The 16221-nt window shown below is 43.8% G+C and overlaps 1 protein-coding gene across 2 annotated transcripts in view; it reads left to right on the top strand.

Moving 5' to 3' along the window:
- The window catches only part of FNDC1 (fibronectin type III domain containing 1), a 111452-nt gene extending 95982 nt beyond the window's left edge, over positions 1-15470 (top strand). For both annotated transcript variants that reach the window (XM_065931031.1, XM_065931030.1), the window contains exons 18-23: positions 64-172; positions 6028-6107; positions 7564-7593; positions 8585-8746; positions 12508-12630; positions 14688-15470. In XM_065931031.1, the coding sequence (XP_065787103.1) occupies positions 64-172; positions 6028-6107; positions 7564-7593; positions 8585-8746; positions 12508-12630; positions 14688-14803 (620 nt within the window). In that variant the 3' untranslated portion in view covers positions 14804-15470. The remainder of the gene's footprint in view (positions 1-63; positions 173-6027; positions 6108-7563; positions 7594-8584; positions 8747-12507; positions 12631-14687) is intronic.
- The last annotated feature ends 751 nt before the right edge of the window (positions 15471-16221 follow it).

Here is a 16221-nt window from a genome sequence, read left to right as displayed (position 1 = left end):
TACGCCTCTTGGGTGATGTGCTTCCTTGACGCTCACTGGGTTCCGCCTCCTTTCCTCCTGTAGGTTACTTGGTTTACAGTGCATCCTATGAAGACTTCATCAGGAACAAGTGGTCCACCCAGGCTTCATCAGTAACTCACCTGCCCATTGAGAACCTGAAGCCCAACACAAGGTATGATGCGTCCATCATTTATAAACAGGAAATGAGACCTGTGTGCGTGGTCACGGATATCCTTAGGTTGAAAAGGAAAGGACTGACTAAAAGTGTTCTTACGGTTTCTTTTGAATTCTCAGTTGTTTCTCGTAGACTGTAAGTGAATGCTTACCATGTGTCATGTTCTTTTCTTCGGAGAAAGGACTATCTGCTTTGTGATTGTTAGGTGATTGTGTTTATATTTTGTTCCCTGTTTTCCAGAGACCGAAACTGCCTACAGTTGGGAAAGGAAAGATTGTTCTGTGTGTTGAAAGGGAATCCATCTATTTGCAGTCACCAACATGGTGTCTTTATGCAGCACAAGCTTTGTATATGACATTAGCGGAGCAGCAATTGAGAAGCATTTTGTATTGAAGTATAGTTGATGTACAATGTTTGTTAATTTCTGCTGTACCAAAAAGTGATTCAGTGATTCACACACACACACACATATACGTACATACACACATTCTTTTTCATATTCTCTTCCATTGTGCTTTATCACAGGATATTGAATACATTCCTTTTGCTCTACAGTAGGAATTTCTTGTTTATTCACTCTATATGTAATAGTTTGCACCTGCTAACTCCAGCCTCCCACTCCATGCCTCCCCCACCCTTGTTAACCACACGTCTGTTCTCTAAGAGTCTGTTTTTATTTCGTAGCTAGGTTCATTTGTGTCATATTTTAATTTCCGTGTATAAGTGATACCATGTGGTGTTTATCTCTTTCTGGCTTACTTCACTTAGTACGATAATTTTTGGTGCCATCCATGTTGCTCCAAGTGGCATTGTTCCATTCTTTTTTTTATGGCTGAGTAATATTCCCAGTATTCCATTGTATATGTGTACCATATCTTCTTTATCTGTCCCTCTGTTGATGGATATTTAGGTTGTCTCCATGTCTTTGCTATTGTAAATAGTGATATGAACATAAAGCTACATTATTTGCCCAGGTGTGGGATTGCTAGATCTCACTGTAATTCTATTTTTAGTTTTTTTGAGAAACCTCCATGTTGTTTTCTGTAGTGGCTGCACCAGCTTATCTATTTCTACCAGCGGTGTGGGAGGGTTCCGTTTTCTCCACACCCTTTCCAGCACTTGTTATTTGTAGACTTTTTGGTGATGGCCGTTCTGACTGGTATGAGGGGGTACCTCGTTGTAGTTTTGATTTGCATTTCATCTAATAGCTAGTGCTGCGATTCATGGTGTCTCAAAGAGTCGGATGTGACTGAGCGACTGAACTGAACTGAACTGAACTGAATAGCTACTGATGTTGAGCATCTTTTCGTGTGCCTGTTGGCCTTGTGTATTTTTTTTGTGGATAAATGTCTATTTAAGTTCTTTGCCCATTTTTCAACTGGGTTGTTTGTTTTGTTGTTGTTGTTGAGTTATATGAACTGGCTAAACATTTTAATAGCTGGTACTCAAGCTCTATGATGTAGAAGTTCAGATCCTTCAAGAAAGATGTATTTTACATGTTAATATCAGCTATAAGATGCATGGCTTCCTACATGGAGAAGTGGGTTGCCAGCCGGAGGGTCATCTGGGAGTGAGTTTTTAGCCCTCAGTGTGAAATGTGCAGACCTTGTCTCAAGTGTACAAAATGTGTCTGTGTGTGCATTTCCTATTTTACATTCTCTGGTCTTGCTGGTAACAACCGTCAGGAAAGCTTCCATCCTTGGTGGGTGAACGTGGGCAGAATACCAAGGACACAGTGGTCTCGTGGTGTGCTTGTAAACTGGCTGTCTGGGGAAAAGAAAGTAACAGCTGCTTTATGGTATTTGCCAGTTTCAAGCTAGCCTGGGCCTGCAGAATTGCTGATATTTAATGATCGGCTCTCTGAAGCCTGCAGTGTGGCTCCAGCACACCATGTCATGCCCAGCCACCGTATTTCCACAGCAAAGTGTTCTGAGTGATGTGACTTGGGCCCGAGCTCTCCCATTTTTTTTTTTTTTTTAATACAGTCAGAGGAACACAGAGGAGATTGGAACAAAATGCTCTCCTTAAACAGAAATGTTGGACCTTAAGCAGAACTGTTGAAAGGGATAGAAACTGGACAATAGTCTTGGGCACCGAGAGACTTCTGAATTAGCGGAGAACTTTGCTCAGGGCCTGTTAATGCCCTGGGCTCACTTGAACTGAGCTTTCATAAACTGTTACAAATTTCAGGATTCAGCAAATTAAAAAATCAGGAAATTGAGAAAGCCCTTTACTTAGCTCTTCTCTGATAGTAATGAAAAGTTGACTCATTAAACCAAGAACAAAACTAAAGAAAACAAAGTCAGCATCCCATTTTTTTAAAAATTGTGTTCAGAGTGAATGTTTTTACAGCACAGCCTCAGGAGCAGCTGAAAGTGACCTTAGAGAAATTTGGCCTCCTGGCTACTTGTAAATCCCGGACCCCTGCTGCCTCTTGTCCCCGCAGCCCAGTTTTCTTGTGACAACTTTTGGTACCAAACTGATGCTGAGTTTTGAATACTGTCAGGGGATGGTTATGTGGGATGGTGTATTCATTCTTCCAATAGGCATGGATGAGTGTCTACGGCTCACTCAGTGAGAGCTTCCTGAGTGCTCAGGGCCAGACCCCGGGCTCCAAAGAGGGAAGAGAGGAGGGGTCCGGGAGGGGCCTACAACACACCGTGGCCCCTCATGGCGCCCACAGTCTGACAGAGACCGACGGTTTATAAACACGTAGATATGGCCTTTCCCCGACCAGCATCCTGAGGAAGAAGTACCCTGTGCTGTGAGTGTGTAATAGGGTTTTTTTTTCCCTGAGCTTGGGGGTAAGGAAGTGGCATTCAGGTGAGGAAGATACGCAGCATTTGACCTGGAGAAGGTAAGCGAGCTGTCAGGTTGCTTGAGGCAGGAAGGGTGTTGGGAAGCTGGTGCTTTTGAGCAAGAGCAGGAGGCCGATGTGATCTGGGGGACGGAGGAGAGAGGGGGCTGGCGGCTGGACCAGTCAGTCGCAGATGGGCCCCAGGGTCCCCTGAGGCTTGTGTCCTGTGTCCACCCACCCTGGGGGCCCTGGGAGACGGACTGGGAGCGGCAGCGGCCACTGGGGCTTCTCCCTAAGCGTGACCTTCCGGTCTGTCATCCTTTGGAGGGAGAGTGCTTGCTGGCTTCCTCCTATGAGGATTTCCTTCAGACCCCTCCGTGCCTGCGTGCGTGCTAAGTCGCTTCAGTTGCATCCAACTCTTTGTGATCCCAGGGACTGTAGCCCTCCTGGCAACTCTGTCCATGGGATTCTCCTGGCAAGATTACTGGAGTGGGTTGCCATGCCCTCCTCCAGAGGATCTTCCCACGTCCTCCTCCAGAGGATCTTCCCAACCCAGGAATCAAACCCACGTCTCTTATGGCTCCTGCATTAGCAGGCAGTTTCTTTACCCCTAGCGCCACCCGGGAAGCCTAAAGTATAAAGATCTGTCACCATGGAACCTATTCAAAAGAAGGTGCCAGTAGCTTGTATAAGAAGGCAAGGCATGGGATGCTCTTGTTACTTAGGTGACACAGAGACACTTCAGGGTATGGAATATATATTTTAGTCTGTAGAGAAAAATTAAATGTGGTTTTCAAAAATTTTGCTTTTTTTATAATTCCGTATTGTTTTTCAGCTCAGCATATTTAAACTTACTTTGACACAGTAGGTGGAGTTCAAATGGAAATAAATCTTTAGAATTGGGCCACATGGGCTCTGTGGAGGAATGGAGTCACTGCGTGGACAGGAGGGTCGATTTGGAGAATACTTAGGTTTCAGTGTAAAATAGAATGGATACAACGAAGAAACTGGAGTAGGCTCTTCCAGTCAATGGATCACCCCTCTGCCGTCTCCTCTACCGCACAGGGTGCTTCCCTCTGCCGAGCTGGGGAAGTGGTACCAGCTTGCTTCCAGGGATGGCCTGAGAAACATGCAGCAGAAATAAATGTCCTCGGTAGCCTCTGAATATCAGTATCACGCCCTAGGTTTCGATTTCCTATTTTTTTTTTTTAGGAAAAGGCATCTGTAAAGTTTGACTGTTATTGTTGATGTAGGCCAAACCCCTGTTTGAACTGCCAGTGGAGTTTGCCTTAAATAACTCCACGCCTGCTGAGTTAGAAGTATGCACAATTGAGAACACTCAAAGTGCTGAGAGAATTGAGATTTGGGAACTCATGTGTTCTTAATTGTGCATATCTTTTTTTTTTTTAACAAAATTTTTTTTGTTTGTTTAATGAAATTTTAAAAAGGATTCTGTCCTAAATGAGATGTGAATATACTTTCTTGAAAAGCTTAAGAGAAGACTTGATTTTACCAAATGGACTTTTTCGTTGCTCTCTGTTCAATCAAACCCAAAGTCAAATACCTCTGCGCTAACTGTGAGGCCAGAGGCTCCCCTGGGGACCTCAGCTCAGATGCTCAGCAGGCTCGGCGCCAGGGCAGAGGTGCAACAGACATGCGCCTTTGCTCTCTGGGTGTAAACAGTTTTCCTTTTAAAACTTTAGTGCATCTTAGTTAGTGCATGTGATCTGTGTGTCTGACTTAAACATAAGGTCTTGTAACATTGAAGTGTAGCTCCTATTGCCCAGAAGCTAAGGCCCCTTCTGAACTCTCTGAGTTGGTAGACACACTCCCCTGCCCAATTTTTTTTTTTAACCCTCTTTCCTTACCTGGAAGCAGTTAGGGACTGTATGTAATAGTTGCTCAGTCATGTCTGGCTCTTTGCAACCCCATGGACTGTAGCCTGCCAGGCTCCTCTGTCCATGGGATTCTCCAGGCAAGAACACTGGAGTAGGTTGTCATTTTCTTCTCCAGGGGATCTTCCCAACTCAGGGATTGAACCCAGGTCTCCCGCACTGCAGGCAGATTCTTTATCATCTGAGCCACCAGGGAAGCCCCAGTTAAGGGCTAAGAGGGCACAGATGATACCTAGGATTCCAGGGGGGAGGACAACATAAAGATTAACCATAGGTCTCAACTGTGTTGGCTTCCAGTATTTTGTCATCACTGCTTTTGGTCCTGTAGCTCACGAGAGTCCAAAGTAAGATGGTCTTGGACTCCCAACTGAACTGGCTTACCTCCTTGTGGATGAATAGGCTGATTCAGACCATGTGCTTTTTCTAGCACATTCTCTGTTCCAAGACAAAGATTACTCCCCAGCAGAGCCTCTGCAGGCCTTTTCCACTTCCCCTTCCTGGACTTGCTTCTCTTTCCTTGAGGCACAGAAGCTGGAGACTTGGTGATTTTAAGGCTCCAGAGCCAAGCGTAGCACTTGTCCTGCGCCCAGAACATTGCTGTCACGTTAGTTCCCCCGAGGAGGCCAGCCTCTGGACTGGCTCAGCCTCTCCCTGCCAACAGCAGGTTGCATCATCATCAATCCGTCAGACATCCTGCTTTTATACACGAAGTCCAGGGATGAGACTTAGGCTAGAACTGGAATTCTGCTCGGTAAGCATTTCTCCCTGCTCCAGCTTCTCCCTCTTGCTGGTGGAACTCAAGATGAGACAAAAGCGGACCATACCATCCAACGGCAAGCCTGCAGGGCGTGGCCTGCATGGGGCGGTCGAATCCTTGATACTCTAAATAGCACACACAGTCCAAGTGACCTGTTTGCCTAGTACGCCCCTCCGTTCCTAGTGGGAACATGTCTATGCTGTTCATTATACTGTCCTGAAAAGTTATTTGAAAATGAGAAAGTTTAGAAATAACATGAAGAAATAGTGATGGTGTATGCATTTGTGAAAAGATAAGACTCAAACCCTAGAACAGAGTGAGTGCTCAGTAGTTTGGCTGTTTGTCTCATTACACAAAAATTAAGCAAGGTTCTTTTTCAAAATATGTTTTCTTTGGATTTCAGGTATTATTTTAGAGTTCAAGCCAAAAATCCTCACGGCTATGGACCTGTCAGCTCTTCAGTCTCATTTGTTACAGAGTCAGGTATGGATGACTTCATGTTCTTTTTTTTTCATTTTCTTAAAAACAAATAATCTGAAATCAGGCCTATAATAGAAAACTGAGGAAGTAAAACTTCTGTTTAGTCAGTTCTTATTGGATGTCCCTTTTTTTAAGTTAAAACTTGGATAATAAAAGTAATCTTCACTGGAACTGCTTGAAAAGTGAAAAGAGCAAATTCCAATGAAAAGGGAAGAAAATCTAGTTTTTAGCCATGTGGGAAAGATAACTTTGAATCCATCTAGTTGCAGAGGTAATTTCTTTATTGTTATTGCAAGCAGCCGAAGTGGACACATGTCATGTGATCTGAGGGGCAGTTGCTTCTTTCAATCAGTCAGATCTCTAGGACGCTTCCTTTCCTAGGAGACAAAGATATCTCTACTTAATATGGAGGGTTTAATTAAAATGCCATCCATCCTGCAAGCAGTGTCACTCAGAAGATGTCCCTACTTTGGTTTGCTGGTGTGCAGAGCTCTCAGAACCTTCGATGAAGTGTTCCACGGTCGTGGTCTGAGGCAGTACACACAGTGTTGGGTGGTGATGGTCTGAGGCAGTACACACAGTGTCAGGTGGTGATGGTCTGAGGCAGTACACACAGTGTCCCGTGGTGGGCAGTCATGGTGTGAGGCAGTACACACAGTGTTGGGTGGTGATGGTCTGAGGCAGTACACACAGTGTCAGGTGGTGATGGTCTGAGGCAGTACACACAACTGGTTCATGGTGGCAGTTCCTGGGTTGGCAGCCTCTCTGTACAGGAAGCCAGGTGGGAGAGTTGGTGCCCATGGTCCCAAGACAAAGACCTACAGGAGCCCAGCAGTGTCAGCTCCACACTAATGTGGCTCCTGCTTCCATTTGGTTAGATCATTCCCTACATGTAACTTGATCCCAGAACATTTGCTGTTGGAAGATATTTTTCAATGCAGTGATTTAAATCTACTAAATCAAAATATATGGAAAACGTCTTTTTTGAGAATATGCTTTATACTGGAACTGTTGGCAAAGGACTTCAAAATTGGTGTTTTTACCTGTTTCATCTAAGAAGTGTGTTTCTCATTAGTAATTAAGAAAGAGTACAAGGAAACCTTTATCAGTGGTTAATTTGCTACAATAATGTGTCTATGTTCATGGCTGCAGTTCCTAAAAATAACATGGTCTTTTGGCAACTATCGGAATTAACATGATAAAGGTCTATAGAAAAAAACTCAAATAATTCAAATCTAAATAGTTATCAAGAAACTGAGGGCTGAAATTGGAGAGTAGAAAGATATAAATGTAACTTCTGAGACTGTGATATAAAGCTTTAAAAGTCTTGGTATATGCCAAATGAATTTTACACTTTATCTAATGCAGCTTGGTTACCCTTTCAGTTACAAAAAAATTCCATAGTTATGTGGCTCCATGACATAATAGTGAAGTCAGCTGTTTCTTTTTCATTCTACAGATAATCCTCTTCTTGTCGTGAGGCCACCAGGTAAGTTTCTCTTCTGGATAATCTTGACATTCTAATAACCAAGTTGGATATTGAACATGAGATTGTTAGGGTTACTCACAAGTAGACATGCCAAACCATTTTTGTATTGTCATAATTTTCTGACAACTTCTGTGGTTTCTTTGCACCTGCTCTCCTAATCTAGGGAAAAGAATGGTCTGGAAATTGTTAAATAGGGCCCTAGTAGACCATAGGTGGGCTTCCCTGGTAGCTCAGCTGGTAAAGAATCCACCTGCAATGCAGGAGACCCGGGTTTGATTCCTGGGTTGGGAAGGTCCCCTGGAGAAGGGCATGGCCACCCCCTCCAGTATTCTTGCCTGGAGAATCCCCATGAACAGAGGAGCCTGGCGGGCTACAGTCCATGGGGTCACAAAGAGTCGGACACGACTGAGCAACTAAGTACAGCACAGCACAGACAATAGCTATAAAACCATTGTGGGCGGCCAGCAACCTATGAAGCAGTAACTATTTTCCTAACCTCCTTGAATATTTTAAATTGCTGAAAAGATAGCAAAATGGATTAAAAGTACAAAAAAGTTTACTTTGTTTTTCAAATAAACAGAGAAAAACCTATTGCCTAAGTTCAGGACAGGTCTTAGGAGTGACAGGAACAGTAGGCACCTGTGCTCAGGGGCTTTGAAGGGGGGAGGTAGGATGGTATGACCCCAAGGTCAAACGTGTCATCATAGCTTATACTTCTTGAGGCTGAAAGGTTTTTTCTTACTCTGAAAATCCTTTTATGGAAATGCAAATAGTTCAAATATCTTCAGGTGTGAGGAACTCCCGAGCTGTACTTCAGTACAAAGAAAGAAGAGAAGAGAGAGCGCACCCATCGGGAGATGGGAAAACTGCTCAGAAAAGCCTTGCAAGGAGGGCAAGGCCCAGTGAATAAGCCGACATGTCTGGTACTTTGTACAAGGGTATAAACACGGTGAAGTGCCATGACTTGGAAGATGTGCTTTTTGTTGTCCAGGTGGTGAGCCCATCTGGATCCCGTTTGCCTTCAAACACGACCCTGGCTACACGGACTGCCACGGCCGACAGTATGTGAAGCGGACTTGGTACAGGAAGTTTGTGGGAGTTGTTCTTTGCAATTCGCTGCGGTATAAGATCTACCTCAGTGACAACCTGAAAGGTAGGTCTTTGGGGATGGCGCGCTATGGGAAGGTATGAAAAGTTTCTAGTTGATCAGATACTAACTTGACATGGCAGGTGCACCAGAATGCATTTGAGGTGTGGACTGGTCATGTCTCAGTCTGGTTCAAAGGCAAACCAGTTTTGCAGGCTCTATGCTAGAGTGACCTGTTTTCACATTGGTACCCAGGAATATATGTATATATCTTAAATCTACTACTTTTTAGGAATGAAGTCCAGAATACTATTAGAAAATCAAAGGCCATTTTTCTTTGTTGTTGATTCTATAACAGTAGCATGCATGTAAGCTGGAATTATTGAGGACAAGTCCACACTATGGTCTTTGCCTCTGGCACAGCTTTACAGAGAAAAAAATGTAGATGGTGAAACATAGATGAGCTGCACTCTTTATTCTGCGTCCAAACAAAAATTCCATTGTTTTCCATCATGGTAGGGGATTCAAACAGAGAATAACATATGTACTTTGAGCTACTAACATTTCAAAATGCCATTTCTACCCAGCTGGCTTTGACTCACCCACCTACACATAATTGTTTTATATTGCAAAATTCACACAACTTTTAATCTTTTAGCATAACATTAAAAAAAAAAACTTTCCCGCAGCTGGTTTATATTTCATCATAGGTCGGTTATTTTGTTCCTTTATTTCTTGCTAGTGATCATCATTTCTCGATAATGTCAAAATCTCCCAACCATCCCCCACTCCAGCAATTTCTCAGCATTTACGCCTCTCCCGACAACCAGTGTCTGTTTCTCTCTGCTTTTTTCCCCCTCTCCCACACTGCCCTTTTCCTCCTCTGCTTCAGAATTCCTGGGAGAGGTTACACAGGCATGTCTGGTATCGCAGGGTTGAGAGAAACAACCCGGCCCTACTGTGCAGCCCTGCTTCAGGACCAAGGACAGCACCCCCTGCCACAGACACGCCCTAAACTTCTAGTTACATACGAAAATAGGCCCCACTATTTTTACACATATTCATGCTTTTCATAATGGTTTCATAAAATATTCTCTGACTATCAGAGCTTCCACCTTTTTTTTTAAAACCAGAGAGTAGAAAGGTCTCTCATTTGTTGGCTGAAAATGCCTATAATATTAGTAGTTTCCATTTAAGGAACACTTCCTAAGTATGTAGCCTACATGATCTCAATAAATACTTACAATGCTTTGAAATCAGTGCCATTATCACCATCTTTCAAACATGGAAAGTATGACACACAGTGTAAGTAATGCGCCCTCTTCAGTTCAGTCACTTGGTCGTGTCCGACTCTTTGCAACCCCATGGATCGCAGCACACCAGGTTTCCCTGTCCATCACCAACCCCCAGAGCTTGCTGAAACTCATGTCCATTGAATTGGTGATGCCATCCAACCATCTTATTTTCTGTCATCCCCTTCTCCTCCTACCTTCAATCTTTCCCAGCATCAGGATCTTTTCCAATGAGTCAGTTCTTCGAATCATGTGGCCAAAGTATTGAAGCTTCAGCTTCAGCATCAGTCCTTCCAATGACTAGTCAGGACTGGTTTCCTTTAGGATTGACTAATTTGATCTCCTTGCTGTCCAAGGGACTCTCAAGAGTCTTCTCCGACACCACAGTTAAAAGCATCAATTCTTCGGTGCTCAGCTTTCTTTATAGTCCAGCTCTCCCATCCATACATGACTACTGGAAAAACCATAGTCTTGACTAGACAGACTTTGTTGGCAAAGTCAAGTCTCTGCTTTTTAATGTGCTGTCTAGGTTGGTCATAACTTTTCTTCCAAGGAGTAAGCGTCTTTTAATTTCATGGCTGCAGTCATCATCTGCAGTGATTTTGGAGCCCAAAAAAGTACTGTTTCCCCATCTATTTGCCATGAAGTGATGGGACAAGATGCCATGATCTTAGTTTTCTGAATGTTGAGTTTTAAGCCAGCTTTTTCACTTCCCTCTTTCACTTTCATCAAGAGGCTCCTTAGTCCTCTTTGCTTTCTGCCATAAGGGGGGTGTCATCTGCATATCTGAAGTTATTGATATTTCTCCTAATCTTGATTCCAGCCTGTGCTTCATCCAGCCTGGCATTTCACATGATGTACTCTGCATATAAGTTAAATAAACAGGGTGGCAATATATACCCTTGATGTACTCCTTTCCCAATTTGGAACCAGTCCGTTGTTCCATGTCCAGTTCTAACTGTTGCTTTTTGACCTGCATACAGATTTCTCAGGAGGCAGGTATGGTGATCTGGTATTCCCATCTCTTTAAGAATTTTCCAGTTTCTTGTGATCCACACAATCCAAGGCTTTGGCATAGTCAATGAAGCAGAAGTAGATGTTTTTCTGGAATTCTCTTGCTTTTTCTATGATTCAGTGGATGTGGCAATTTGATCTCTGGTTCCTTTGCCTTTTCTAAATGCAGCTTGAAAATCTGGAATTTCTTGGTTCATGCACTGTTGAAGCCTCACTTGGAGAATTATTAAGTATTTTGGAGAATTATTTTGCTAGCATTTGAGATGAGTGCAATTGTGTGGTAGTTTGAACATTCTTTGGCATTGCTTTTCTTTGGGATTGGAATGAAAACTGACCTTTTCCAGTCCTGTGGCCACTGCTGAGTTTTCCAAATTTGTTGGCATATTGCATGCAGTAATTTAACAGCATCATCTTTTAGTATTTGAAATAGCTCAGCTGGAATTCCATCACCTCTGCTAGCTTTGTTTGTAGCGATGCTTCCTAAGGCCCACTTGACTTTGCACTCCACAATGTCTGGTTCTAGGTGAGTGATCACACCATCATGGTTATCTGGGTAATTAAGATCTTTTTTTGTATAGCTCTTCCATGTATTCTTGTCACCTTTTCTTAATATCTTCTGCCTCTTTTAGGTTCATACCATTTCTGTCCTTTTCTGTGCCCATCTTTGCATGAAATGTTCCCTTGGTATCTCTAATTTCCTTGAAGAGAACTCTTGTCTTTCCCATTCTATTGTTTTCCTCTATTTCTTTGCATTGATCACCAAGGAAGGGTTTCTTATCTCTCTTTGCTATTCTTTGGAATTCTGCACTCTGATGGGTATATGTTTCCTTTTCTCCCTTGCCTTTAGCTTCTTTTATTTTCTCAGCTATTTGTAAGGCCTCCTCAGACAGCCATTTTGCCTTTTTACATTTCTGTTTCTTGGGGATGGTTTTGATCACTGCCTCCTGTACAATGTCATAAACCTCTGTCCATAGTTCTTCAGGCATTCTATCAGATCTAATCCCTTGAATCCATTTGTCACTTCCACTGTATAATCCTAAGGGGTTTGAGTTCAGTCATGCCTGAATAGTCTAGTGGTTTTCCCTACTTTATTCAATTAAGTCTGAATTTGGCAATAAAGAGTTCATGATCTGAGCCACAGTAGCTCCCAGTCTTGTTTTTGCTGACTGTATAGAGCTTCTCCACCTTTGACTGCAAAGAATATAATCAATCTAATTTTGGTATTGACCATCTGGTGATGTTCATGTATAGAGTCTTCTCTTGTGTTGTTGGAAGAAGATGTTTGCTATGACCAGTGCGTTCTCTTGGTAAAACTGCTGTTAGTCTTTACCCTGTTTCATTTTGTACTCCAAGGCCAAATGTGCCTGTTAGTTATCTCTTGACTTCCTACTTTTGCATTCCAGTCCCCTATGATGAAAATGACATCTTTTTTTGGTGTTGATTCTTCAAGTTTGTGCAAATTCCTAAATCAGCTGTAGCATTTTTGGGCCAGTCACTGACTCATCAAATTCCTTTTTGCAGATACATTCTACAGCATTGGGGACAGTTGGGGAAGAGGTGAAGACCACTGTCAATTTGTGGATTCACACCTTGATGGAAGAACAGGGCCTCAGTCCTACATAGAAGCACTCCCTAACATTCAAGGTAATGTGAACAAAGGCCTGATCTGTTACACTGGGCGGGTGGGGAGGAGGGCTAACCTAAGGAGAAAATTCACGCTATCTCTGCCTTTGGTTTACCATTTGAAGATGGATGTTAGCAGCATTTTTGATCATAAAAGTAAGGAATCAGCAAAGTATTCCTACTATGTGCTGTATTTGGAGTGAGCCTTGGAGAAGTGGCTCAGACAGTAAAGCATCTGCCTGTAATGCAGGAGACCTAGGTTCGATCCCTGGGTTGGGAAGATCTCCTGGAGAAGGGAATGGCAACCCACTCCAGTATTCTTGCCTGGAGAATTCCGTGGACAGAAGAGCCTGGTGGACTACAGTCCATGGGGTCATAAAGAGTTGGACGCAGATGAGTGACTAACGCTTTCCCTTTCACTTCGGAGAGGTAGGGATACAGAGGAATACAAGACCTTATCCCTACTTTCAGGAAACATAGTCAGAATTGGAAAGAGAGGATAAATATATGAAAGGTAACTAGAGCAAACAACTTAAAGTGCAAACAATGGCAAGTTATGTCACATGACTGTCCCATTATCAGGTTTATCAGGTAGTTGTGCAGATTATAGTCAGTCTCTGAATTCAAGAGAGGCAAACCACTTGAGGCTGCCAGGGGAAGTTTTCAGAAGAGGCAGAGTCTGGGCTGAGTCATAAAAATTCATGCAAAGATTAGAGAGTCTTCCAGGTGAAGAATGGCATGAACAAGAGTACAGAGAAAGAAAAAATAAACGCAAACCAACCAGGATATGTCTCAGGAGATTGTGTATCATTTATTTCATGATGGCATTGTAAGAGGAAATAAGTATATTTATCTCAAAGTTAACAATTTGTAGTACATTATTAACTCCAATAAAACAAGTATATTAGGCGGGGTTCTCCAGAGAATCAGAACCAACAGCAGAAAGATAGAGACAGAGAGACAAAGAGAGAGAAGTAGAGAATGAGATTTATTTTAAGGAATTGGCTCATATGATTGTGGAAACTGGCAAGTCCAAAATCTACAGGGCAGCCCAACAAGGCTGCTGGAGACCTAGGGCAGAGCTGATGCTGCAGGTCGAGTCTGAAGGCAGAATACCCCGTCCTCGGGGAAACTCAGTCTTTTTCTACTACAGCCTTCAACTGATTGGCTGAGGCCCACCCACATTATGGAGGCTTCATTGCTTGCATGCTCAATTGCTCAGTCATGTCTGACTCTGCAACCCCATGAACTGTAGCCTGCCAGGCTTCTCAGTTCATGGACTTCTCCAGGCAAGAATACTGGAGTGGGCTGCCATTCCCTTCTCCAGAGGATCTTCCCTTCAAGGGCCTGAACTCACATCTCCTGTGGCTCCTGCATTACAGGTGGATTCTTTACCACTGAGCCACCAGGGAAGCCCATGGAGGCTTTGTTACATAGCTGCAGTTGATGAAAGCATTGACCGTGAATGACTGAACTCAATCTCTACTCCTCTCTCCTCCCTGAGGTTAGGGGTGGGACGGAAGCCCCCACCCCATATTCCCACGACTGGTCCTCTGGTGACCAGCCGTTACCCTCAGGTGCTTTCCAGAAGCCACTTCATTAACATAAGCCCACATATGGTTGAAGAGGTTTATTATGAAATAATCATTTCCCAGACACCTTTACTGCTCTTCAGTTCAGTTCAGTTCAGCTGCTAAGTCCTGTCCGACTCTTTGTGACCCCATGAACCACAGCACGCCAGGTCTCCCTGTCCGTCACCAACTCCCGGAGTTTACCCAGACTCATGTCCATTGAGTCAGTGATGCCATCCAACCATCTCATCCTCTGTCGTCCCCTTCTCCTCCTGCCTTCAATCTTTCCCAGCATCAGGGTCTTTTCAAATGAGTCAGCTCTTCGCATCAGGTGGCCAAAACATTGGAGTTTCAGCTTCAACATCAGAGTTATTGCTCTTACCACTCAGGAAATTCCAAGGGTTTGGGGAGCCTTGTGCCAGGAGTGGGGATGAAAACCAAATATCCATTTTCTATTATAAATCACAGTATCACAGATGCATTTTCTTTCTCTCTTTAACCTTCCAGGCTACTATCGCCAGTACCGCCAGGAGCCAGTCAGCTTTGGCAACATAGGTTTTGGAACCCCCTATTACTACGTGGGCTGGTATGAGTGTGGGGTCTCCATCCCGGGGAAGTGGTAACCGCAGGAAGATCGTGCTGGAAGCTCGCCCTGCCGACCCCCTCGTCACCTTGAGTGAGGGCCTGCCAGCAGGAAAAGAGGCAGTGTCCAAGCCCCACTGCTGTCCCCAGCATCAGCAAGGCCACACAGTGGACACTGGACACTTCAGGCATCTTCAGTCTGGAGCTCAGTCCTACGTCTTGGCCTGGACCACACACCGGCTTCAATGTTGCCGTTAACTTTGCTTCTCTACAGGTTTTACTTACAGCAGCACGTCCCAGAGATGGCACAGACACTCAGCTACAGGGATGCACGGTGTGATTTTCAACCTTTTTAGGCCCAAAGTTCAGATGCTTCAGTATCTCCAGGGATCAGTATCAACATGCTCAGCTCGCTTCATGGAACACCACCCGCTTTCTTTTTTCTCACTGGACTCCTCTCAAAGTAGCTAAATTTAAGCTTTGGATTCCTCTCTATGCAGTAGAACTGAATTATTAAAAACGCCACCGAAGGAAATGTAGCCTACTTAAGATTTATTCTGTGGACTTACCCACCGCTAGACCAAATGTATCAAATCTTACTTGTAAATTCTCAATTTTGAGATATATATATATATATGTATATATGCATATACATATCTACACTCATCTGCAAGGACATTGATTAAAATTGCTAAATTTGTACTTGTTCACTCGATAAATGTGTGCGGGACTTTTTGGAGCAGAGGTGCTGTTTGCGAACATCTTTTTAGAAGGCTTCAGAGAATATGTATTCTGTATAACATGGCAAGAATGGAAAGGTGTGGGTTCTTTCCATGAATGCTGCCAAGCCCGGGAAATGACTGGGATGGAGTGATGCTATGAGCCAGTAGCAAACTGAGTGATTTCCACCTTCCACACCCATGTGAAAAATGAACCGGAGAGCTCTGTGAGGACAGATCTAGTGTGTTTCCAGATTAAGATTTTAGGTCCCAAATGATTTTAAAATCCAGTTTTAAAAGACTCCTTTCCCCTTTCCTGCTGAGCCCAGTGTCTCGTCCTCAAAATATCTTACCCTCCTCGACTGCAGAACAAGAGGGTTTATGTAGAGACACTTTCTTCTAATTCTTCTTAATATATGGTGTTCTTGGCGGGTGCATGTTACCTCTGTGTCCTCAGGCAGCTCTGGGGAATGAAGGGTTTGTCTTCTCCTAAGTTTCAAGGTGAAAGACAGCAAGGGTGTGGGAGGGACCTCCCTGGTGGCCCAGTGGTTGAGAACCTGCCTTCCAAGTCAGAGGTGTGGGTTCAGTCCCTGGTCTGGGAACGAAGATCCTCATGCTGAGGTGCAGCTAAGCCCACATGCTGCAACTAGAAAAAGCCCGCCTGCTGCTATGAAGACCCAATGCAGCCAAAACAATTTTAAACAGAAACAAGAATCCGTAGTGGGAACAAGCCAGAGGCA

The sequence above is a fragment of the Muntiacus reevesi genome, chromosome 3 (genome assembly GCF_963930625.1).
Source record: "Muntiacus reevesi chromosome 3, mMunRee1.1, whole genome shotgun sequence".
NCBI classification, from domain to species: Eukaryota; Metazoa; Chordata; class Mammalia; order Artiodactyla; family Cervidae; genus Muntiacus; species Muntiacus reevesi.
This window is presented reverse-complemented; position numbering and strand designations above follow the sequence as displayed.